Source organism: Papio anubis, chromosome 8, assembly GCF_008728515.1.
Source record: "Papio anubis isolate 15944 chromosome 8, Panubis1.0, whole genome shotgun sequence".
NCBI classification, from domain to species: domain Eukaryota; kingdom Metazoa; phylum Chordata; class Mammalia; order Primates; family Cercopithecidae; genus Papio; species Papio anubis.
Window position 1 is genome coordinate 63,857,058 of NC_044983.1, and position 27,090 is coordinate 63,884,147.

Below are 27,090 nucleotides of genomic sequence, written 5' to 3' on the forward strand. Positions count from 1 at the left end.
AGGAGTTATATAGTTTTGCATTTCATATTTAAGTCTATAGTTCATTTTGGGTTAATTTTTGTGGAGGATATAAGGTGAGTGTCTAGATTTATGTTTTTGCATGTAGATGTCCAGTTCTTCCAGAAACATTTGTTGAAAAGACTATCTTTGCTCCGTTGTATTGTCTTTGCTCCTTTATCAAAGATCAGTTGACTATATATGTGTTGGACTATTTCTGAGCTCTCTGGTCCATTTCATTGATCTATTTGTCAATACCGTGCTGTCTTGATTACTGTAGTTTTACAGTAAGTCTTAAATTAAGGGAGTGTCAGTCTTCCAACTTTGTTCTTCTTTTTCTATATTATGTTGGCTATTTTGTGTCTTCTGCCTTTCCATATAAACTTTAGAATTAGTTTGTCAATATCTAAGAAATAACCAGTTGGGGTTTTACTTGGTGTTTCACTGATATTGTGGATCAAGCTGGGAAGAAATGACACCTTGACAATAGTGAGTCTTCCTATCCTGGAACGTAAAATGTCTTTCTGAGTTCTTAAAATTTTTTCATCAGCTTTGTAGTTTTCCTTATATAGATCTTGTACATGTTTTATTAGAGTTATACTTAAGTATTTTATTTTGGGGAGGTGCTAATGTAAATGGTATTATGTTGTTAATTTCAAATTCCACTTGTTCACTGATGTTATATAAGAAAGGAATTGACTTTTTTATGTTTACCTGTATCCTGTAACCTGGCTATAATTGCATATTAGTTCCAGGAGCATTTTTTTGTTGTTGATGTTTTTCTTTCCCAATCTTTATAGTTTCTTTTTTCTTGTTTTGTTTTATTGCAATAGCTAGGACTTCCAGTATGATGTTGAAAGAAGTGGTAATGGGCTGGGTGTGGCGGCTCATGCCTGTAATCTCAGCACTTTGGGAGGCCAAGGCTGGAGGATCACTTGAGCCCAGGAGTTTTAGTGCTCTTAGTTTAAACTTCACTTTAAATTGATATACTTTATAATTTTCATTAAGTTTTAAGTCTTTGATTCCTAATATAACATCTTTATTTGTTCTATGTTCTATAATATGAAACTCTAACTGTTGTATCATTATCACTATTTTTCTTTCAATAACATTATCCATTTGTTAGCATAGAGGTTGCCTATATTGATGCCAAAGATGAAGGGTATGGAATTTAACACAAATTAAAATATATATGCGAGACAGTGTGTGAAAAGGGGAACTAGAGGATACAGATATTTAGTAGCTATAAATCTGTATTTTCTTTAGTGTCCATAGTTCTTTTAGTCTTTATTTTAGAAACCAGAAAGAAAGGATTTTTCCAATTCTTAAAATGCTATTAATTTTCAACCCTTTGGGTGAGAAACCTGTTCATTCTCTTTCCTAAATCAAATGCTTCGTGTTTTCATTAAAAAAAAAATAACAAAAATAAAATAAGTACTTTATATGGCATAAAGGAGATAGATATTAATGAAATGTTTCCCATATTGATATGCAGAATTAAATAAATTTAATAAGGAGCCTGGAATCTGTGATCATAAATGCCATTTAACCTTGAACTCTACTTTTATATACAGTTTTATTTCAAGAAGCAGGTTAGAAGTTATAAATACTGGGTGAGGAACATGTATTAAATGCCAATTCCATTTGTTTGTCTTTAATTTTTAACTGGTTATTGTGACTATTCAGCCTTTTAGGATGATTTTACATTCTCTTCTAATGAGACAGAAATATTTGTCATGGATAAGTATCATAAAATGGAGAGGATTTATGATAGCATTGTGAAATACTCCTACTGAAATTTAGTTTTCAAGTTGATTGGTTTTTTTTAAAAGTAATTAAATTTAGGATCTTTGAAAATAGCTACAAGAGTTGGGACAATTTTTAATGACTGTGGGGCATCAACAAAGGATAATATATTTCCAATCTGGTGCTCAGGGAATAGAGCTTGCAGAACCCATACTAATTTTGATAGTGGTTGCTATGTACTCAATTTGTTGCACACTACTTAAGAAGTATACCCCGAGGACTCATTCTGACTAAAATATGAATGAAGCAGCTGCCCTGGGAGATTTTGAATCCAAACCATGTATAGCTAAACACCTCATTTAGTTAAGTGAGACATCTGGTATGTCAAAGTGTAACAAAGTTTCCTATTATGGAATTTTTATAATATAGTAACAAATCCATTGCTTTAGCTAATGAGAACTGATTTAATACTCTTTCATTGAATAGCACTGTATGTTGAATCCCAACTTGATAAACATGATCATGTTTAATATATTGGTGTCAAGTAATTCTCAGGATTCTTTTTGAAGGTTAACAGAAGTACCACCTAGCATATCCTTATTTTAGGAAGTAATATACTATTAAATATCATTTCAGATGTTCCTCTTACATATCAAGCAGAAGGAAGTCGGCAAGCTCTGAAAGTTTACTTCTACGTTGATAGTTATCATTTTGAACAACTTCCTCAACGGTTGAAAAATGGAGGAGGGTTTAAAATTCATCCTGTTCTTTTTGCGCAAGGTAAACTGTTTTTCTTTTGATGGGTGCTATACTTGAATTATTTTATCTTTATTAAAGCTTTTATAAATGTGATTTTAACAGTCTGGATTTTAAAATTAATTTGAAACTATTTAGCTAATATATTTGCTTCTGGGAATGTTTATTAAGGAAATAATGTATGATTTAAATATTTATCAAATACACTTGCAGCATTATTCATAATGGAAAAATAAGACATGAGTCGTGTAAATAAAGATAAAATAATTTGGGTTAAATAAACTGCTTAAGTAAGTTAAATTATGTTAAAGTCATTACAGTTTTATGGCTAAAATATTTTATGAGATAGAAAAAGTTAATATATGCATACAGATTATTAAACAGAATTTATACTTTAATCTCAATTATATCACACATGTATATCTATGCCTGCATATATGTATGTTAAATGTTTAAATGTTTTCAGTATCATTTGGTGGTTAAATTGATGCTTTCAAAATTCTTTACGTCAATTTTTCTTTTTGATCAGAAAATATATATTCCTTTGTCATTTTGTTTTTCCTAAGAGTGACTATCAACGTCTGCAGTAGAATAAATCAAGGGTAGCATGAGCAAGAAAATTCTAAAATGCTACCTAAAAAAGATCAGAAGTCTTGATTGTTGTGGAGTGTCCTCTAGTCTATTATTTCCTTCCACATTCTAAAAAAAAAAAATGTGTGTCGTGTCACAAGATTTTATCAGTTTCTCTGAATGATACCATAGTGAATTTTATTTTTTTCTTCTTTTGAGTTTTCAAGAACTACATTGGTTTTGCTGTGGAATTTCAATGCTCTAATAAAAAATGAGAAGAGTAGAGGGAATAAAATCCATCTATCTATATAACTAAAGAATGGACAGGCATATGAAATCTAAATTCACTACTAAATGAAAATTTTGTATTATACCATGATATGGTTTGGCTGTGTCCCCACCCAAATCTCATCTTGAATTCCCATGTGTTGTGGGAGGGACTTGTGGGAGGTAATTCAATAATGGGGGTGGGTCTTTCCTCTGCTGTTCTAGTGATAGTGAATAAGTCTCATGAGATCTGATGACTTTAAAAATGGAAGTTTCCGTGCACAAGCCCTCTTCTCTTTTCTGCCACCATGTGAGACTTGCCTTTCACCTTCCACTATGATTGTGAGGCCTCCCCAGTCATGTGGAAGTGTAAGTCCATTAGACCCCTTTCTTTTGTAAATTGCCCAGTCTTGGATATGTCTTTATCAGCAGCGTGAAAACAGACTAATACATACCACGTGCATATTATTTTAAAACCCTGAATTCAATTACCATAGTTTAAAAACCGTGAGTACCTCAAACATACTTGGCAGGAATACATTTTAACAGATGAAGATTGCAGTGAAGAGATGATTTTAGGAGTTATTAGAAGGTATTTTCATTTCTCTTTGGAGGACTGTGATTTATAGACAGGGTCAGTGTAGGTAATCCAAGATTCTGTAATGAAAAGGAAGAAGAATAAAAGAAGCAATGGGCAAAAATGGACCTTTGGAGACAAGTTAGAAGAATAATTTAATCTAAAATATGTTGGGCTAGTTGCAGTGGCTCACGCATATAATCCTAGCACTTTGGGAGGCTGAGGCAGGCGGATCACCTGAGGTCAGGAGTTCGAGATCAGCCCAGGCAACATGGTGGAACCCTGTGTCTACTAAAAATACAAAAATTAGCCAGGTGTGTTGGTATGTACCTGTAATCCCAGCTACTCGGGAGGCCGAGGCACAAGAATTACTTGAACCTGGGAGGCAAAAGTTGCAGTGAGCCAAGATCATGCCACTGCACTCCAGCCTGGGCAACAGGGTGAAACTCTGCTTCAATAAATAAATAAATAGCCATTACAGGGATAGACAGTTTGAGAAGATAGGGACAGACGTTGGTCTGGAATGTTAACTTTTACAGGGTTTAGCCAGGACTTACAATTGTAAAGACTCTCCATTTCTTTTCCTTTATTTCTCTCTTCTTCAAAATTTTGTCTTTGAAATTATTACTGAGATGACAGATGGCACTAAGCATCTTTAAAAAAAATTATTGCATCTGTGACACATCAGCCATAAATAGCTGAATAATCATATCCAACAGCAAATGTACACACAGACAAAAAATTATTTTGCAAGCAACCTCTATTTTATAACTTTGGCAAAAGACAATTTAAAAATAATCCCTAAATATGTATTATTTCAGTGCATATACTATAGCTTTTAAAATGTAATTTAAAGAAAAGCTATAGCAAACATTAGGTTTTGGTATGCTCACAGCAGCAAAATATGAAAAATGATTTGAATAAGCAACGGTAGAAATACTTCTGCAGTTGAGGTCACAGATAGGTAAACAAGATGGGAAACGTTCTGTGCCACTAAAAATCTGTCAGTAATAAGGTTGTTTATTTAAGGGGGGTGCAGAAGTTCTTTTGCCTTTATAAAACTCTCATGAGGAATCATTAGTAGCTTAGTATTCATCAGATTGAGAGAAGTATAGGAAAATCAGACCGAGTTTGAATAGAGATTACCATCTGGTAATTGAAGGCAGTGGTAAATGAAAGAGATTCCAAATGTCATCTCTTCCTGGAATGAAAGTTTATTTAAAGCATTTTAGTTTTGTATATACATGAGTCTTTGCTAGCAAATAAAAAAATAGAAGAAATGGATGAATTTGAAATTTTCCTAGGAAATTTACTAAAGTCAACCCTCCTAAAGTTGTCTGTGGTACCATATACTTAGAGTAGAACAGAAAGCAAATGTGTCACCCCTGTCTCATTTTGCTTGCCTCCATGGAGCACTGGGAAAAGGAGGGCGCGGTGGTTGATGGGGCATCCTGCAAAGATGGGACCAGCTATTAGATCAGGAATTTCAGGATTGGAGGTGAGCAGGGTTGGAGGCCAATGTGTATTGCTGAAGGCAAGAACTGCGGAAGAACAGGAACCTAGGCAAACGAAAGGGATACAGATTTTCAAGGTAAGGAACACAGAAACAGCTGGACAGGGAAGTAAGTGCAAAGCATAACCAACCAAACTGCTAGAATGTGCCAGTCACACTAAAGCAATCTTCTGGCTGGTATTCCTAAGTGCTTCCTACATGACAGGGAAAGCTGTTGGGATCCCTCAGCCCTTGGTGAGATAAAGCAAGCAACTATGAGTTGGCAGAAAATGAGAGTACAAAGAGGATAAATATTCAGGGTCACTTCTCTACACACTCCCCACTGACTAATTTTCCTGATACGTCAGTGGTTTTCAGTACTTAGCTGCACATTAACGATCTTGGAAAGGTTTTAGAGAATACTCAGGCTCAGCCCCATGCAAAATCATTTAAGGCAGAATCTCTGAGAAGTGGAGCCCAAATACCAGGATATTTTAGAAGCTTTCCAGGTGATTCTGGAGTCCACCAAAAGTGAGAAGCCACTCTCGGTCTGTGTGGATTATGAAACACTGTACAATTATCCAGCTAATCTTTATTTAATTAGACTAATTCATCTTACAAATGTTCAGCATGTCTAGATTCTGGGGAGCTGAAGCAAGGATGCCAGGAACAACGTAAAATATTTCTGCATTGTTAGGTCATCAGGATGCAGGCTGCCCTTAGGAGGAGGTGTGATCCTGTTGCGATAGTTTTCTCCGGCAAAGGCTGGAGAGTGAACAGCTGCGAGATGTCTTCTGCAGCGATCACAGCAGCCAGGCAATGAGCCCATCATTTCTGAGAGAGGACCCGAGCCAATGGCTCTCTCAGCATCCTCTGTAGTCCATGCTTTGCACCCGTCAGACCCATGTCTTTATGTAGGGACTGGGAGAGGCTTTTCCAGGACTCCCGTGGACCTCCTTTCTGGATGGGGGAGGGGATAATTTAGGAGAGAAAAATTAAAAGGATTAGCTATAGCCCTTGCAGCCCCAGCTTGTCTACAGCTGCCACAGGGTCTCGTTTTCCCTCTTCTGCTATCCATTGTAGATTAGCCTCACCCTCTGTCTGAACCTCTGCTGGTCTCTGTGGCTAATCTGTGGCATGACCAATACCTTCGTCCCTAAGGGGCTTGATCCTCTGATTACTCTACCTTCTTAGACCAGGATTGCTGCAGTTGTCCATGTATCATCAAATTTGTGCAAGGAAGTACTAAGAGGGACCCCAGTAGATACCTGGGTGCCATACATATTCCTTCTGGCTCCCATTGTGTAACAATAGTGCTACCTGCTTCTGATGATTAGGCTGGAGCAGCTTTGCCGAGGTGGCGATTGATCTTCTTGGCTGTGGGTGCCTTGGAAACTCACAGACCGAGTGTTTCAGGGATTGGAAACTCACATTTCCCAAGTGAGTCATTGGAAATGATGCGTTTGTTTCCCAGTGCTACCCTAGCAAGTTACCACAAGCTGGGTAGCTTAAAACAATAGAAATGTATTCTGCCACAGTTCTGAAGGTCGGAAGTTGGAAATCAGGATGTTGTCAGGCCATGCTTCCTCCTTCCTCTTTTGGCCTTTGGTGTCTGCCAGCAGTCCTTGGCATTCCTTGGTTTGTGGCAGCATAACTACAATCTCTGCCCCTGTCCTCACATGGTCTTCTCCCCTCTGTGTGTGTCTGTCTCTGTGTTTCTATATACTAATTGCCCTCTTCTTATAGAGGCACCAGTCATTGGATTTGGGCCTATCATAATTCAGCAGGACCTTATTTTAATTTGGCTACATCTACAAAAACCCTATTTCAAATAAGGTCAAGGCTGAATGTGATAGCTCAGAAATCCCAGAACTTTCTGGGGCCAAGATGGAAGGATCACTTGAGCCCAGGAACTGGAGATCAGCCTGGGCAACATATTGAGACTTTACCTCTTAAAAAAAAATTAGCTGGTGCTGGTGGCACACACCTGTAGTCCTGCCTATTTGGGAGACTGAGGTGGAAGGATCGCTTGAGTCTAAGAGGCCGAGGCTGTAGTGAATTATGATAGCACTACTGCACACCAGCCTGGGCAACAGAGTGGGACCCTATCTCAAAACAAACAAACAAACCAAAAATAAGGCCACATTTGTAGGCCCCAAGGGGTTAGGACTTTGTCATATCTTTTTGTGGGCACATTCAACCCTCGACAGATGTTAAGCACGGTCATTTCTGCTTTCACCCTTGGTTCCTGGACCCAGGTATTCTACCTCTCAGGAATGTGGCATCATATACAGGTCTTTGAATATATGTAGTGAAGATACAGTGTCCTGAAGTATAACATCCCTTCCTGGTAAAGTGTTGTTAAATACCTATTTCCTGGGCCTCCTGATGGTAGTTTCCCTTAAACCAAATAGGATATGTGATGCTGGTCTTGTCTCTGCCAGCGTGCTCTTCAGTATTCTCGTTTTTTTACCTCCTATGAAAAAAAAAAAAGCTGCCACCCAAATCAACTGCCCCTAAGTCTTACCTCTTTACAAGGTATCTTTCTTTGCTCCGAGGATAATAAAAATCACATAGAAACTTGAGTGCTTTCTCTTTTAAATGAAAGGGAATGTTTGTTATAAACATTGTCATTTTCTAAGTGCCCTTTATTCAATTTTTTTTTTCCTCCTAAACTCTTCTTAAGGCTCTTTAAAAGGTAAATCTTGGCCAGGCGCGGTGGCTCATGCCTGTAATCCCAGCACTTTGGGAGGCTGAGGCGGGTGGATCACGAGGTCGTAGCCATCCTGGCTAACACGGTGAAACCCCATCTCTACTAAAAATACAAAAATAAGTTAGCTGGGCGTGGTGGCGGGTGCCTGTAGTCCCAGCTATTCCAGAAGCTGAGGCAGGAGAAGGCGTGAACCCGGAGGCGGAGATTGCAGTGAGCCGAGATCGCACCACTGCCCTCCAGCCTGGGTGACAGAGTGAGACTCCGTCTCAAAAAAAAAAAAAAAGATTAAATCTTTTAGTTTTCCATTTCGGTTTTACACAGGATTTATAATTGAAACAATATAGATTTTTTGCAAAAGAAGAAATAGTTTCCAGAATGGAGATTTCCAAAATGTTAGGAGTCTGTGTGAAGGTGTAAACCCACCTCTCTTCAGACAGCCCAGTTCCAATCAGCCTAGCTGTGCCAACTGCTATTGGAGGAGGATGGGAGGTTTCACGATGACTCAATGGCCAATTAAATTCTTTCAAATTCATGGTTTATCGCAAGGCTTTCACACACCAACAATCATGCAAACATATTCAGTACACACAGACAGACATAAAATGGGGGTAACAAACCATGGTGAGTAGCTCAGGAGGCCTGCAGGTTGACTGAGGTACAAGGAAGGCCTGGATTTCCCTGGAAACACTGACCAGCAAGGGGATGGGGGTCCCGGCTCATCTCTTGGCAGAACTTCTAGGGCGAGGAGGCCTCAGAGTTCTCCTGGCAAAGCTTCTGCAGGCATCTCAACCATTGTCAGTTTCTTGCTGTTTTTATGGCTCTCCACAGGAGTGTGTTCATAGTCATTATCTCAGCCGCCTTTGGCTTCACTTTCCTGTGGGGTCTCTGAGGTGCCTGGCCATGGCAGGTGTCATCTTATCACCTCAGTCCACCATACATGTGCTTATCACTTTGAAGAGTCAGCAGTTTCACTGTGGGTTGAGTGACTTGTTATAAATGACTCCATTTTGAGACATTTAGAATCACAAAACATTATTATATATCACACGGCCATTCTCACATATTTGTCATAATGGGATCAACAAATCTTGCTTCTCTCCCAATAACTGGGACCAATTCTGAGGAATTGTGACCCATGGTGACCATTTCTGGGGAATTCTAGCAGTGCATGTGCCGTGTCTTATTTAACCAAAAAAGTGTGCTATCAAAAGAGAGTGTTAGCAGACTGACACTATTCTTAAAATTATTCTTCAGAGATTCTGTGTTTTTCCCGATTAATCCCTTTCTTGGGAAAGCCTTGAAAGGTATTTTGAGTAAGTGGAAATGTAGCTTGCTTCAGTCTAAGAATAATTTAATCTTTAATTTTCTCTAACATTCATTAGGTTTTCCTTTTTTGCTGACTACCTAAATTTAATGGAATGTTTTTCTCCCTTTGCTTGAAAAGTAGTAGAAGTAAATAAACTAAATATTCAACCAAGTACATTGATACTGCTTTTGAGAAATGTATCATTTTATGGATGAGAACTAAGGAAACTAGACAAGGAAATGCCAAATTTAACATGTTTGAAATTAACATGTTATTTAATTTGGTAGAATGTTGTTCTGGGTTTTTCATAACAATAAATAAACAAGTTATTCAGCTAAAATAGGGAATGTTGTCATCTTTCCTCTTCTCTGTCATACAAATTTTAGTTTTTAAATATAAAACTCATCTTTTTTTGTTCATTCCCCACAACTCTATACATGTGACACAGAATTCTTACTAAGACTCTTGACAAAATTGTTAGGCACTTTTCCAGTTTTCAAAAAATTTTATGTGGTTGTGAATTTTAACTGACTTGTTAATTTGGAATAATATTGTCAAAAATGTAATGAAGATGGAAATTTATGAAATTGTAGAACTATTCATTAAAATTATATTAAATTATGTTTATATACTTGTTCTTATATAAAATTTGGGACAGAACTGGCCATTCTGGCCAAAGTTGAACCATCAAGATCTTTATAAAAATTAGTTCCCAGCCCTCTCCCCTTGTAGCAGGACGAGCGGCTGACAAAACTCCTCAGACACCGAGTTAAAGAAGGAAGCGGTTTATTCGGCCAGGAGCATCAGCAAGACTTCTGTCTCAAGAGCTGAGCTGAGCTCTTGAGACAGAGCAATTCCTGTCCCTTTTAAGGGCTCACAACTGTAAGGGGGTGTGTGTGAGAGGGTCGTGATTGATTGAGCAAGCAGGGGGTACGTGACTGGGGGCTGCATGCACCCGTAATTAGATCGGAACGAAACAAGAGGGATTTTCACAGTGCATTTCTATACAATGTCTGTAATCTATAGATAACAGAACCAATTAGGTCAGGGGTTGATCTTTAACTACCAGGCCCAGGGTATGGCGCTGGACTGTCTGCCTGTGGATTTCATTTCTGCCTTTTAGTTTTTACTTCTTCTTTCTTTGGAGGCAGAAATTGGGCATAAGACAATATGAGGGGTGGTCTCCTCCCTTACCCTCACAGTTCCGCTGCTGTGCCATCCCACTGTTCTCCTTCCAGTTTTTCTGGTTTTAAGTCACAAATCAAAGTGGTTTTGCATGGACCCTTCTCTTAGTCCCACAAACTTTGTGTTTGGCTAAGCACACTCTGCATAATCAGTATCTCATTGGAATTGAATTAGGTAGTACCCGTACAGCATTTGGCATGTTGCCTAGTAAATAAAACTCATTCAATAAGTAAGAATACTCATGAGCTGTCTTAATACTATTATTTAATTAAATTCTTTCTCATTAACCATAACTGGTAGGTACTTTTATTTTGCAAGTCGAAAATGCAGAACCTGAGAATTTCAGATATTAATTAACTTGATCAAACTCACACAGCAGAAACTGGAATTTTACTCTAATGCATCAGCTTTCCAACTGGTAAGAGTAATTTATCTTGAAGTATGACTATTGGTAGACTGAATCCCTTCACAAATAGCAGCTTGTGAACATGGCATGTATTTAAGGATTATTTTATCAGGGACAGTTTCTTTTATTTTCTGTGTGTATTCAGGACCAGAAGTTTGTTGAACCAGTTACAACTATTGTAATTAATGAAAATGTCGGCTCTAAGAGAGAAAGCCTGTCCTTTTGCCTTTGAAAGGTTGCTGAAAATGAAGTTGCAATAGGCAGATTAATAAGGAAACAAAGCATACAAAATTTATTTAATGTGCACAGGGCAAAAATAATGGGAGAGTGATTACCCAATTACTCAGTGAGGTCCAGATACTTGTATACCCTTCTTCATAGGCGATAGGGGAGATGGAGAATGTAGGAGGTAGTAAAATGTTTATTAGGGAGAATGAATGGGCCCGGGAGACAGAAATTAACTTGTAAATGATTGTCTTGGAATTTGAATGAGCTGGAGAAATAGATATTATCTTATGGGAAGAATCCTTCTAGGTGGATTACCTTCCACAGTCTTCTTTTCTAGCATAGATAATGAGATTTCCAGGGAGGGTAGGGAAAGCAATTGTGTTCTCTTTTGCAGATCTAGACTTAAGGTAGATAGGGCATATCAGAGAAAAGCCTCATCCAATATCTGCTGACTTGCAGAAGCCTTTAATTTAAAGTAATCAGTATACCAGGGTGTCATATTTTAAGGGTAAATTTTCCTGGGTTCCTTCCCAGAAGCCATAAGAAATAAACAAATTAAAAATCTGTGAAATAAGCACACAAATTTCATTTTCTGTACTGAAGTAAATGTAGTATATTTTCTCCCTTATCTTCCACAATTGCTTTTCTCAACTGTAAACCAATTTTTAACATTTCCATTTAAAAACAATCTGCAAATTTGACATGGATCTTTAAAATTTTATTATTTTCTTCAGTGTTCTAGAATTCTGACTAGTTTAATAAAACTATAGCACAGCTAAAATTAGCAGTCAGTTTCCTATTTCCCCCCCCGAAAATGGTGATAGTTTCTTTCACTTTAAAGAAACCTCATGATTTAGTTTAGAAACTAGTGCATTTAGCAGTCTTGAAAGAAGATTGTTTTGAATTTTAAATCGTTTTTTAAAAATTGAGGCTCATAAGTAGTGATGCATTTCAAGAGAAAATAATTTACATTTCCAACTTGGACCCACAGCCATTCCTGTTACTGGCAACCTTTCCACAGGAAATCTTGTATTTCTGGGCCCTTTTCCTGCGATTTATTTCCTCTCCAAAATTTTTTAAATGATACTTCATAAAGGTTAAAGGAAAAAGAAATACTGAATCAAAAATGTTATTAAAAAGGAAATGTGTATGCTATTCAAAATACATTTAAAATTAGTGGGATATTATAACTAAATTAAATGACAGTTTGAGTAGAGGTGATTTTCTAAGATTTCAATTTATACTTTTTATTTAATATATTAACATTTCTTTATTAAGGTTATACAAGAACGTGAATATGCATGGGGAGTGAAAATTTCCTTTTTTTTACTCTGACATGTTTTTGTTGTTGTTACAATTGTTTTAAGAGACAGAGTCTTACTCTGTCCTCCAGTCTGGAGTCCAGTGGCACGATCCTAGCTTACTGCAGCTTCGAAGTCCTGGGCTCAAGTTATCTTCCCACCTCAGCCTCCCGAGTATCTAGGACTACAGGTGAATGCCACCATGCCAGGCTAATTTTTAAATTTTATTTTTTTAGAGACAGGATCTCGCTATGTTGCCTAAGCTAGTTTTGAACTTCTGATCTCAAATGATCCACCTGCCTTGGCTCTCAAAGTGCTGGAATTACAGACATAAGCCACCGTGCCAGGCCTCTGACATACATTAATGCACACTTCTGCCTTTCATACATATGTTCCGAATATGAACATATATGTGTCATATGTAATAGACATGTGTGTATAAATATCAAATACATTGGAAGTGTAAGTTTAGCTTCACAAAGAACGTTGTAGAAGAGGAAAAATAATTTTCTCTCTACCTTTCATAGTTCTTAGTTGGGGTGGTCCCCATAGCAAAAGACAAGTTAACAAGAGAAAAGCAAACAGAAGTTTAATAACATGTATACCTCATGTCTATATGCAAGATACCTAAGGAAAAGTGACTATATCTGAAAGAGGTAGCTTTGAACTTAGACTTAAATATAACCATTTTCTACTGAAACAGAAGGGTCTAGGGAAGGCCTAGTTATGGGGAGGTGACCAGGAAAGCACCATTAAAAAAAGGGTAAGATGTGTTGTGCAGATAAAGCTCTCTGTGATCGTCTTCCTTCTCTTCCTAGTACAGAGGGGGAGACACTCTTACAAGTAGAGGTTTCCGTTATGGATGTAAATTTTCCTTATCAAAGGGAAACTTCTACTCTGTTTTCAGAGTTTCTCCTGTGTCTGCATGCAGTTTCTCAAAATAACCAGATCAAAATAATCCTTATGCCAGTGAGACATATTTTGGGGCGGTGTATTCTGGTCTCCTACAGTTATATTTTGGAGTGGCATATTTTGGTCTCCTACAACATATACAAAATTTTTTAAAAATAGAGGACAGTTAAACCAGAAATTTTCTTTGCCCATTGGACAGAAAAATCATGAAATGTTTGATATTTATTTTGAGAGCAGAACAGTTTTCATTCATTTTTGGAGCTAATATAATTTTTTTGCATATGTGTTGATAATTGGTCCTATTTGCTAAATTTACTAATAATCAATAAAATTATACTACATGTGGAGAAATTGAGTTTAAAATTGCTTGTAAAATATGTTTACTTGTTTACACAGCACTGGAGAGCATGGAAGGATATTATTACAGAGACAATGTTTCCGTGGAAGAATTTCAAGCTCAGATAAATGCAGCCTCACTGGAAAAGGTCAAACAGTACAACCAGAAGCTCAGGTATGTAACAGTCCAATTGAAAAATAATAAGTGCCTATATTTTAATAGAAATGTGTTAATAAGATTTTTGATGTTATTTATCATATTAGATTATTAATGACATTTCTTTTGATATAAAGTCCTCATATTTAGGGTTTAACATTTTAAATATTCTAATTTGCTATACTTTTTCCAAGTAAAAATAACTAAGTAAAAGTGTGTTGAAAATTTTTATGCAAATATTAAAATTTCTAAAGAGATAAAGAGAAGGGGTTAAATATATAGTAGACCATTTCCAAGAAAGAAAATCACTGAGATATGTTATAGTGGTGTGCCCTATGAGATTTATTGGATTAAAGGTAAAATAGGTTTCTCTATGTACCATTAAACAGCTGGCACCCCCACTGGGAGAGAAGAATATGTGCTCAGCATGGAAGACATGATTGATCATGTGCTTGGTACTGGAAGAATATTTACTTTCAAATGTATCCCTTAATGCTTGCATTTTACTGTCTTTTTCCCCCAAAAAAATAGTGTTACTGGTACAATGATAAATGACAGGTAAAATTGACCACAGTAAGTGAAAGGGAAATGTATTATAATTCAAAAGCTTTATTTGTCAACAAATGATTAGTTGTATATTATCTTTTTGTATATATATTTGTATGTATTGTATGTATATGTATGTATATTAGTTGCATATTATCTACATATAGATATATATACACCTATCTCCTTTTTATCTTATGAATTACCCTGTTGACAGATCACTTTTAAAAACTTAACAAATTAAGGTTTTTATTTTTAAAAGAAAAATATTTTTGTTCTATCTTGAGCCTTAATAAATCAAAAATACTATTTTGACATTTTAAATTTTTTTGTCCTCTCAGCTTAAAAGGAAGAACCTGAGGCAAAATTAATATAAGTAGGGAGTTTATTTGGGCCAAACTTGAGAATTGCAAGCGAGGAGCATAGATTCAAATTGCCGTGAATATTCACTCCAGTTAGCAGCAATTACAAGTAGATTTTTAAAGGAAAAAATGGGAGACAGGGAGTGAGCTGATACAAAGTTGTTTGTCAGGCATTCTCATCGATTTACAGAAATAACATTGACAAGTGGTTGGCTATCCATTGTTAAGCTCTAGGGTGTGGGTTATAGAGTCCAGTGTGGCATCATTATGTTAAGTTACAGCTACTTATGGTGATAGCAAGCAGTTTCAAGAGATTAATGCACAGCACAGAGGGACTAGAAGGATGTAATTGCTGTTTCATTTTAATGTCTCTCTGGGCTGGTTAATTAAAGTAACTTGCATTTCTCAGATAAAAGTTATTTTCTTTTCTTATTTCCCCCTATTGATCAAAAATCTATCTTCTTGACAGCATTGATGATCAAAATTTAAGTATCAAGGTATCCATCATCAAGAAGGCTCATTCCCAAGTAGTTATGTCAAAGTCATCGATTTATGGCTGCTGTTGCTTGTTGAATCGTACCTAGACTTCAGAGTATCGTCAATATTTTTTTTTTGACGTCAAAAAGGCAATGTTTTATTATTTCAGAATGAAAGTCTATATTATTAAGATTTAAATTAGTAAAGTTTTGAACAATGTGATCTGGCAACATCTATTTTAAAATATTCATGTGCTTTGGCCGACAGATTCATTATTTATTTATTTATTTATTTATTTATTTATTTATTTATATTATACTTTAAGTTCTAGGGTACATGTGCACAACGTGCAGGTTTGTTATGTATGTATACATGTGCCATGTTGGTGTGCTGCACCCATTAACTCATCATTTACATTAGCTATATCTCCTAATGCTATCCCCCTTACCCCCACCCCATGACAGGCCCTGGTGTGTGATGTTCTGCACCCTGTGTCCAAGTGTTCTCATTGTTCAGTTCCCACCTATGAGTGAGAACATGCGGTTTTTGGTTTTCTGTCCTTGTGATAGTTTGCTCAGAATGGTTTCCAGCTTCATCCATGTCCCTACAAAGGACATGAACTCATCCTTTTTTATGGCTGCATAGTATTCCATGGTATATATGTGCCACATTTTCTTAATCCAGTCTATCATTGATGGACATTTGGGTTGGTTCCAAGTCTTTGCTATTGTGAAAAGTGCCTCAATAAACATTCGTGTGCATGTGTCTTTACAGCAGCATGATTTATAATCCTTTGGGTATATGCCCAGTAATGGGATGGCTGGGTCAAATAGTATTTCTAGTTCTAGATCCTTGAGGAATTGCCACACTGTCTTCCACAATGGTTGAACTAATTTATTGTCCCACCAACAGTGTAAGAGTGTTCCTATTTCTACACATCCTCTCCAGCACCTGTTGCTTCCTGACTTTTTAATGATTGCTATTCTAACTGGTGTGAGATGGTATCTCATTGTGGTTTTGATTTGCATTTCTCTGATGGCGAGTGATGATGAGCATTTTTTCGTGTTTCTGTTGGCCGTATAAATGTCTTCCTTTGAGAAGTGTCTGTTCATATCTTGTATCATCAATTTGGTTTCCTCAGAAGAAGGAAAACAACAAGAGATACTGGAAATATAATCCATGTAAGGATTATAACTAAGGTCTCTCCCACAACATGTGGGGATTGTGGGAGCTAGAATTCCAGATTTGGGTTGGGACACAGCCAAACCATATCAGTTTTAACCTAGTAACCAATTTTCAATGAAAAACCTAGGAATTAAGTAATTTTGAACTATTTTATACTATTATTTTTTGATGAAAACCATTTTATTATTCCTTAGAAAGAGGTTTTGTCAATGTCTGTTGACTAGCAGATCTAAAAATATATTTAGATAGTTTTACTATGCCATATAAAATATGATGTTGAAGTACATAAATGTAAATTTATGTTTAACAATTAATGTTTCAGTATTTTAACTTAGAAATGACTCAGACATTTTATGATTAGCTATTACTTAATCTAACATAACAAAATCTTAAGACTTTTAAATTACTGAAAAGAATTCTGAAACTATAAAACAGGTACCCTCTATAATGTCTTCCCCAGTTGCCCTAGGTCCCTAATATTTACATGGCACCCAAAGATGGCAATGAAGAGCATGGCCCAACTGGGTCCTGAATTTCTATGCCAAGTACAGAGCTCAGAACAGAGGAGAGAGCTGTGAAGAGTATGATTGGAGGATCAGACCCCTCCCAGCATGGCCAGGAGGAAAAGCTGGGTCAGGGAGAAAGAGGCCATGCTAAGCTTGATTCTGCTTTTTAGTTGGTGGTCTAGGCTCTGAGGACTTGTCCCCAGGCCTCACTGTGGCCATCTGTCCAGATCCCAGATCTACATGCTCAAATCCAAAGGCATAAGCTCACAGACAAATTAAGCAAATATTTGAAAATATCATACAAGCTACAGTTTTATGACCCTAAAATATCTAGCAGAGATAGTATAAACTTGTCTGACCAGCAGACACAGACAAAAATGTCCAAATTATGAAGCTCTTCCTATTTTATTTTACCAACAATTTTTAAACTATCTTTATTTAACAAAGATTACTAAAATCATGTGAATTTGAAAAGCATTTGGTTTAGTTATTTAATTTGTGGGTACGCTTATTTGCAAGCCAGTTTGGTGTTATAGACAACACATAAAACGATGTGGACACATGTATACACAAAAATACAGGCAGTCATAAAGATCTTATAGCTTTAGTTTTAAAACTTTAGCCATGAGTCAGATAAAACTCTCTAGTTTAAAAGGACAGTTGTGTTCAAACTGTGCCTTTCTTTATGGGAAAGGTTAACGTTTATCTGTTTCATGTGGCTGAAGCTCTTACTGAATTTTAGAGAAACAGGGTAGCAAATTTGCATCGCAAATCAAAGATAGAAAATTTAATATTTTTAAAGAAGGAATTTGGGTATGTTAGAGGAAGGTTAAAAATGAATTTCAAGGCAACACAAAATCATAGGACTTTACTCTAGAATTTCATAAGGAGGCCAATTTCATTTAGATAGGTAGCTTTTAATTTAGTGTCTGTTTTCCAAATGGGCTCAAGGTGGAGTCCATTAAGGAACAGGGTCAATAAAGCATTTGCAGTTTTTAAAGCTGAATAATTTAAATATGTGAAAAGCAAGCTGTTGGAAGGCAGAGCATTTAGATTTTTTAAAATCAAGCATTCTAATTTTGCATTGAATCCTGGATTCCTCACTCACAAAAAAATGGAAAACACCACAGGACTAGGCCAAGCAATGCTTCTACGGTGCACTGTGCTACACAGACATTTCTCCAAGGTTTAAACCTCACCTGTCTCATCTACACTTCCAAGGAAATGAGTAGTGTCCTGTAGCAATAACCATTTATTATAAACAATCGCCCTCATCCACCTCCAAAACTGCAGCTGTGCCAGTGACCCTCCAGTCATCACATTCACTAAGATCAAGTTCTCTCTCAGTACAAAGTAATCTCTGGTACTCCTGAAAACCAATGAGATCAGGTAACACAGTACAAAAGACGGTGGAGTATGAGACCTCAGACAAATCTGTCCGTGATGCTCTAGACTTTACAGGAGGACAGATGACCCAAAAAAGGGGTCAGTGGCACCTTTTTCTGTGTTTCTTAAACAGTCTGAGTCATTAGATGTCTCTCCCAGATCCTTTTATGTGGTACCTGAGATGGCAAAGAGGAAAAAGGAGTCAGGAAGAATAGAAGTAAATAATAGAACAATTTTTAAGAAAGGAAGTGAACAGGGGGAACAAGCAGATAAAAAACAAGGATTTCCATCCACAGGAAAATAGTAATCTCCAAAACAGGATCCAAAGAGAAAAAGCAAAAAGGCCTTAATATGTATAAAATGTATATATATACACACACACACACATATATATACACACACTATATATAATATGTTAATATATATGTATATAATGTGTTTGTGTGTGTACTTGAATATCATCTTTTAGTCAAGCTGACTTCTGAACTTTTAAAAAATGCATTTTAATAAATCTTTTATTATCGCATTATAGCCAAGAAAAAACAGCTGATAATCTGGTTAAATCTTTTTTTTTTTTTTTTTTTTTGAGATGGAGTTTCACTCTTGTTGCCCAGGCTGGAGTGCAGTGGCACGATCTTGGCTCACCACAACCTCCACCTCCTGGGTTCAAGCGATTCTCTTGCCTCAGCCTCCTGAGTAGCCGGGATTACAAGCATGTGCCACTACACCAGGCTAATTTTGTATTTTTAGTAGAGATAGGGTTTCTCCATGTTGGTCAGCCTGGTCTCGAACTACCCTCCTCAGGTGATCCACCTGCCTTGGCCTCCCAAAGTTCTGGGATTACAGGCATGAGCCACTGCGCCCAGCCAAATCAATTTTTTTTTTTTTTTAAACCAAAGGCACTCTCCTGAGTGGCAAAGTCAAAAGTCACAAAAATATTAAACCAAAAGGAGCTGGTTCCCTAATCAGTAATAAAACCCAGGCCCTGGTGGTATACGCACATCATAACCACTAGACCACAGACGAAGGGCTTTCTTTTGCCTTTTATGTTTTCAAATCTTGCTGGGTATTCAAAGCAGGCTGCTTGAGCATTTAGAAGATTTTAAGTTGATTCAGATCTAATCTCAGCAGGAGTGCTGCTCAGCTCATTCCCTGGATGTTAGCATTTCAACATCAGCATCAATAATTAGTCTTGGTTTAAAGAAAATGGTTGGATCTACATGTTTATAATCTCAGTAGTTTTATTTTCATTCATCTCCCCATTTTAGACATTTAATCTTTTAATTACCTGTTGTATCGACCTAAGCAATTGTCAGCTAGGCAACAAAGGTGTATTTTGGAGGCCCATCTTGTTCATTGGGTGGTCTTTTTATTCATTTATTTATTTACTTAGTTTCTCTCTTTTGTTCCCCCATCCCCTCGGTGTTTTCATGGATGGGTTTTTTTAGTTGAGCAAAGAATAGTTTGAGAACCAGGCATTCCCCAGAACCAGAAGTTGCTCCCAGCGACTCTGGGACTGGAGTCAGTATGCTACAATAGGAGTTTCAGGGAGGGAGTCAAACACCTGGGGAATTCCCTCTGGCGGTGGTGATGGGTGTGTACTCTTTACCTCCTAAATGGAGGCAATTGTCTCAGGATTTCTTATAAAAGTTTTTTGTTGTTGTTTTTAAGTACCATTGGAAGTAAGTCTTTAATTATCTGGTTCCAAAACCAGCTTTTTCTAATTGTGCACATAAATAAATTATTTTAGGTATTTCAGAAGATCCCCAGTTTTGGAGAGATTTATTGTTTGACTATTCCAGGTTAGGTGGATCCACTTTCCTAGATATTTACAAGAAGATGTCCATAGTGTTATATATAAATTCAGCTGAGGTTTAATAAGAGTTGGTCACAGATGAAAAATGCAGCCCGAATTTCAAAAATAGGAAAGTATCTGCAATTTTTTTTTTAATTTATTTATTTTATTTATTTATTTATTTATTTATTTATTTATTTATTTATTTTTTGAGCTGGAGTCTCGCTCTGTCACCCAGGCTGGAGTGCTGTGGCCGGATCTCAGCTCACTGCAAGCTCCGCCTCCCGGGTTTACGCCATTCTCCTGCCTCAGCCTCCCAGGTAGCCGGGACTACAGGCGCCCGCCACCTCGCCCGGCTAGTTTTTTTTTTTTTTTTTTTTTTTTGTATTTTTTAGTAGAGACGGGGTTTCACTGTGTTAGCCAGGATGGTCTCGATCTCCTGACCTCGTGATCAGCCCGTCTCGGCCTCCCAAAGTGCTGGGATTACAGGCTTGAGCCACCGCGCCCGGCAGTATCTGCAAATTTTTTAAAGCATGCTGTGTAAAACCAGACCACTGGTGCCTAAATGGCAATCCTTACCCAAACCTCTGCTGTAGGCAGGGGCAGGAAAATTTTGACCTGAAGCCCTCGTCCTGAGACAGGCTGAAGGAGGCAGTTCCCTGCAGAGCTCTTTGCCTGAATCTTCTGTCTAAAGACAGAGACTGGAGCCCTCATTCATAAAGGAAAGAGAGAGGGTTTGAAAAACAGCCCAAATAAGGTATAGACCTTCGACCAAAGACTAGGCGGTCTGAATTCAGGTAAACTCACCTGAAACACCCAATAGGACTTCTGAAGATGGAATGCTGGTGCTGGTACCAAGCCCTGCTTTCAGAGAAAAGCACCAGGTGGTCTGGGGGAGTCACTCTGAAATCTGCCAAGTTATGCCAAATATGTCGACCTAAAAGGAAGAAATGAAAGCAAAATTAATGTAAGTAGAGAGTTTATTTGGGCCAAGCTTGAGGATTGCAACCTAGGAGCATAGATTCAAGTTGCCCTGAATACACACTTTGATTAGCAGCAGTTATGAGTGGATTTTTGAAGGGAAGAAAGGGGGACAGGGAGTTAATCTTGACTTCTTAAGAAGCATGTGCCCTGACTAAGAAACATTGAATTTAAGAAGTTTAAGTCCTATCTTGCAAAAATCTTTCAATTGACAATTGTCATCACAAGAGTAATTTTGCCTTGAAATCTGACAAGATATATTCTTCTGGGGCTGGATGTGGTGACTCATGCCTATAATCCCAGCACTTCGAGAGGCTGAGGTATACAGATCATTTGAGCCCAGGAGTTCAAGACCAGCTTGGGCAACATAGGGAGACCCTGTCTCTACAATTTTTTTTTTTTTTTAATTAGCCAGGTATGATGGCCCAGCTGTTCCAGAGACTGAGGTGGGTGGATGGCTTGAGCTGTGGAGGTCAAGGCTTCAGTGAATTGTGATCATACAGCACTGCGCTCCAGCCTGGGTGACAGAGGAAAAAAAAATAAAGTTAAAAATTTATTCTTATGTTAGTTTTAAACAAAATACAAAATTAAAGCATTTGTAGAGAACTTGCAGCTCTGAGACTATAACTCTTGATTCCAATTTAAGAAAATGGGTCTACATCATTGCTGTAGCAATTTAACTAATCTCCTTGCTGGGAAAAACCAGAGTGGTTTTAATTTACTCAGAATTTTGCTTCCAAATAATAATTTTAGGCCATGATTTGCACTGTGTCACTGTCCTGCTCATAGCACTTTAGTGTTGTCTTATTCCCACCCCCTAAAAAAGTCACAAACTCCTTAGCATAGCAATTGGGATCTTTCATGACTTGGCCCAAGATTGCATTTGTCTACTGTCTGTGAATGCATCAGCAATACTGTATTCTCCTCTTTTTTTTTTTTTTATTTTTTGGAGACAGAGTCTCACTCTGTCACCCAGGCTGAGTACAGTGCAGTGGTGCAATCTTGGCTCACTGCAATCTCTGCCTTCCAGGTTCAAGCTATTCTCCTGTCTCAGCCTCCCCAGTAGCTAGGACTATAGGCACGCCACCATGTCCAGCTAATTTTTGTATTTTGGGGTAGAGATGGAGTTTCACCATGTTGGCCAGGCTGGTCTTGAACTTCTGACCACAGGTGATCTGCCCACCTTGGCCTCCCAAAGTGCTGGGATTACAGGCGTGAGCCACCTCACCTGACCCTCATTTCTAATCATGTGCTGTACTTGCCTTTTTCCATGACTTTTCACCTGTCACTTAGCATCTGCCTCCAACTGTTTATAAAACTACTCGGTGTAAATCAATGTCCAGTTCTGGTATAGTTCCCTTTGTAAAATATTTTTCTTTTATTATTGGACTGGAATAAAACCTGGGAACTAGAATTTTAGAAAGCTTCTTAGGAGATTCTACTGTGCACCCCAAATTGAAAACAAGTCCCCTACATCAGTAGTTCTTAAAATGTGATCCCAAGACCAGCATCATCTGTATCATTTGCAGACTTGCCAAAAGCTCTTGTGTCGGCCCAGCAGCCTTTGTTTTAATAAACTTGGTGGGTGATTCTTATGCACATTCAAATTTCAGAACCATTGCCCTTGGCCAAAATGAACATCAGATCATTCTACTAGTCTTTCAATGTACTTTATTTATGGTTATTACAGAATTCAGTGTTCCTCTAAAATGATATAGCTACATGTACAGATTTCTCATCTTTTTATTCTAGCATAAATTCTTTGATATGTGTGCTATGTTTATCTTGGTATCACCCATTGTGTTTATCAAAGTATTTTGCCTAAGAATCTCTCCACAAATGTATGTTTAGTGCATTAAAGCTTTTGGGTATAACTAGCAGGGAGAAATGGGAATGTGACATACCATTCACACCCCTGTGGATCTTTTATTAAAAAACAGAAATTTAGTATATACTCATATAAAACAGATAGCTGACAAGATATTTTTAATAATGATACTTTATTAAGAAAATAGCATGAGCATTAATTACAAGATACCCTGTTCACCTAAGAAAACATTTTAATGTCTCTTTCTTGGAGAAAGCATTTTTAAATGTACAACCTCTTCAGTACAAATTAGGTGTTTTTGTAAGAATTACCTGCTGTATATCCTCCTTGTTGTGTATTAGATTTCCTTTGCACAGGAAGACAGTTATCTTCCTTTTGACTTTCAATAATGCCTCCTCATTTTGCTTATTTCTTGGGTAAGGTGTTAATTTCTTCCTTTATTTTTCCTGTTAATCTGTAACCACAAATACTCCTAAGTTGCTTTTGGGCAATCTGCTCTTGATTTTTCAGGCCACAAGCCCACACTGACCAATTCTTCACAGGGGCTCTTACTGCCTGTGTTAAAAAGTAACCCTAAGGTGTGAGTCTTTCCTTAATAACTGAGTACCCTTTTTCACACTTTCACTTCAAACCATTTCATTCTGGAAAGTGATTTGTTTACTTACTAATTGGACCTCAGAAAATGACTTATTTTTTTATTTTTATTTTTTTTACTTACAACTCTTTATCATTGTCTTAGAAAGCAGTCTTTAGATTATAAGTTTCAGAAACCAAACTCAAACTGGCATAAACAAAATACTGACTTGGCTTGTCTAACAGAGACATCCAGGGGCTGTGGCCACTTCAGGCACAGCTCTCTCCAGGGAGATTACAGGTCCTCAAGATGCCGTTTCTCTCTCCATCTGCTGGCATTTCTTTCCTCTGTGTGGCCTTCCTTTTTGGGCAGGGTGGTTTCACATTTGGGTAAAGACGGTTCCTACATACCAGTGTTCTATTCTCAGAAGAAGAGAAGGTGAAACCACCACTCCTTTCTGAGAGCCCCAGTGAAGGACCTGGGGAGGCAATCAGCTAGACCCAGGCCACGCACCCATTCCTGGGTGGGCTTGGCACTAGATAACACCAAAGGACTGTCACCAAGAGTGAGGGTCAGAATGCTGGACAAACAAAGTCAATGAATTTCACTCCATTTATGGAGTTTGTTCCACAGATGTGGAACAATCTCCATAATTGGAAATGGAACAAACGTGGACCAGAAGTGCTGTTCCAGAACAGCAAAGAGGTAGAAGTCATTTTCTACTTAAAAGAAAAAGATAACCACAATACCTACCAAATTTTAAGAACATATTAAGAGTCAGTCACAATGTTAGGTGAGTTATGTGGATTGTTTGAAAACCCAGTGAATTCCATGTTATTATTTCCATTTTAAGAGGAATTTAAGGTTACCCAGATAATCAGTGGGAAAATCACGATTTAAATCAAAGACATTTTCTCTTTATCATCCATATTGTTTATACTTTACAGGGCCATCTGAGTCAATGGAGTGAACAGTAGACAGTGAAAACAAATTCTGTGTTACTAACCTTTAGTGTCAGATATTATCAGTTGCCCCCAACTGCCTAATTCCGTTCCATGAGGTATTTATTTATCCAGTCGATGTTCAAGAGGTCTTCATTCTTGTGAGAATGAGAAAGACAGAAAATGAACAAGTAAACAAGTCCATAAACAAAGCCTTTTAGATGGTGGAAAATGCAGTGAAGAAAATATAAAACAGGCTGATCTACTAGAAGGTTAGTAATTCGGAGGCGGTAGTTAAGGATGACTTAAATACTAGGTGATATTTGAACAACAGCGTGAATTATAAAGAGACAGCTTTTCTAAAATCTTGGGCAAGATCTTTCCAGAGACAGTGAATGGATACACTGAAGTCATAGGAATAAGCTTGTCATGTTTGAGGAAGACAGAGAAGGCTAGTGGGAGTTCAGCACATTGAGGAGAAGGGTGTGTATTGAGAGGGATGGACAGAGCCCCAGTCATGTAGGGCTGTGTGTAGGCCATTGTAGGAAGCTGCAATTTTATTGTCAACACAATGGAGAGGCCACTGAAATGTTTTACTGAGTTATTGCTGTCCATTTGTATTTCATGCATTGATTATCAGTAGTCATAAAAATAGTTAAAGTTTGCACAAGGTAGTAGTGAAGCCAGCCAAGGCCACATGGCTGGCGTGACCATTGTCCCCCAGTCTCCTGTGAAAATATGAACAGAGACAGGCACCTGGAGAGCCTGTGCCACATGCATTATAGCCTTAATCCTAGTTGCCTGGAGAAAACCTGGTTCACTTTTTGCCCCCAGTGAATAAACTGAGCTAGCAGAAATGTTTAACAGCTGTTTCCACAATATAACCTCCTCCTGGGCCAAGTCAGTTGATTGATTTCTTTCTATTTATTAAAGAGTAACAGTATGTAAAGTGTTTAACTCTGGAATTCTGACAAAGAAATTCAGGGGATGGGGCATTTTTATCCCCTCCATTCACCATTCTCACCCTGTTTTTTTCTCTCTTTTCTACCTAAAGGCTTTCCATTTTAGTCTCTCTGGCCATGAGCTATCATCCCTATCAGCCTCATTTTCCCTGCCCCACTTAAAGGTAATATATCTTTACCAAACCCATTCATTTTAATGTATTCTGCTTATTGGCAGGAAGCATCAATGCATGGTAAAAGCACAACTGCACTTACATTTACAGATAAAATGTAAATTCCAACAGTGTTCTTTGTGTCAAAGTATTCGAGTTTGAAGAATTTAGATTATTATGTTTAGAATACTATTTTCAGTATAAAATAGTAAAATGAAATAAAAATCAAAAAGGGAAACAAGTGTATATTAGTTACTGAGATTATTTTTGCATGAAGTGACAACTTTATACTGAATTTTGGGGGCTTATGATTTGGCATATCTGAATGTAAATTCATTGTCTTTACAGAAAGGAAAGAAGAAACTTTTTCAAGGCAAATATTCTCTGATGGTGTGCCTTCATTGATAAAGAATAGCACATTTTCTTTAAAGAAAGTTTTAAAAGCCAAATATATTTTATGTAATAAGTAGAAGGGAGATAGATATTTTATTCATGTTAGCAAGAAGTGCTACGCAAATACTCATCTCAGAGCCATGTATTTTGGACAATTTTTTCAACTGAGAAATGTCTGGCCAGAAGTATGTTTTCACTGTTCTCATGATAATGTATCTACGAAATGTGTCACTTCTCACCACTTCTGCAGGAAAAAAATATCAGTAACTATGCTCTCCTGAAATGGGATGAATATGAAGGATGCCACAAACTTACTGCCATTTCATGTCTTTAAGTACAGCTGAGGAACAGCATGAGAAAGCGAAGGGACAGTGAGACTTCAGCTTTCATGCCCTGTCTCTGGGTGTCGGCACATCTCCCCATCCCCTTCTCTTTCTTCCCTGAGCCCTCTGCTCTGTTTCACATTTCTTGTCTGACAACAAACAGTATATAGACATAGAAAATTTTGTGTTCTATTCACAAGGATCTTGGAAACTACCTGAAACCAACAAGAGTACAACTTAAAATCTGAGAGCGAGAACAAAAGAGGGAGAAAGAGAATATTAATTAGCATGTAAAGAACGCCTTTGTCCTTAAATTGTTTTTACTTATAGAGCTACAGCTTCTAGAGATATTACGTGATGTGATTTCTTTTTAAATTAACCAGAAACATTCCAGATGCATGTTTATCTCCTCTATAGCAGTTTTATTTTTGTTCTCCTCTCTTTTGGCAGAATTTCATTTTTTAATATCTTAAGATGCATTCATATTTTGCTTTCTTTAGGACTAGCTGTAAATCAAATGTGTATATTCAATTCATTTCTTTGTGCAGACTTGGAAATCAGAGTTGTCATAGTTGTATGTTTTGTTTTATTTGAGAAGTGATTCTCCCCTGGCAGAAAACAACTAAATCTACAAAGAATTTGAATTAGTTTATAATGCTTGAAAGTTTTATGAATGTCTTTCCTACACATGAAATTTATGAAATATCTACCATTTACAAAATATGTTATA

General features: G+C 37.3%; 1 protein-coding gene across 3 annotated transcripts in view; it reads left to right on the forward strand.

The window, feature by feature from the left end:
• The window catches only part of PREX2 (phosphatidylinositol-3,4,5-trisphosphate dependent Rac exchange factor 2), a 303,886-nt gene that overhangs the window by 186,632 nt on the left and 90,164 nt on the right, over positions 1–27,090 (forward strand). For all 3 annotated transcript variants that reach the window (XM_021942408.2, XM_017962077.3, XM_017962076.3), the window contains exons 34-35: positions 2,380–2,523; positions 13,853–13,967. In XM_021942408.2, coding sequence (XP_021798100.2) covers positions 2,380–2,523; positions 13,853–13,967 — 259 coding nt within the window. The remainder of the gene's footprint in view (positions 1–2,379; positions 2,524–13,852; positions 13,968–27,090) is intronic.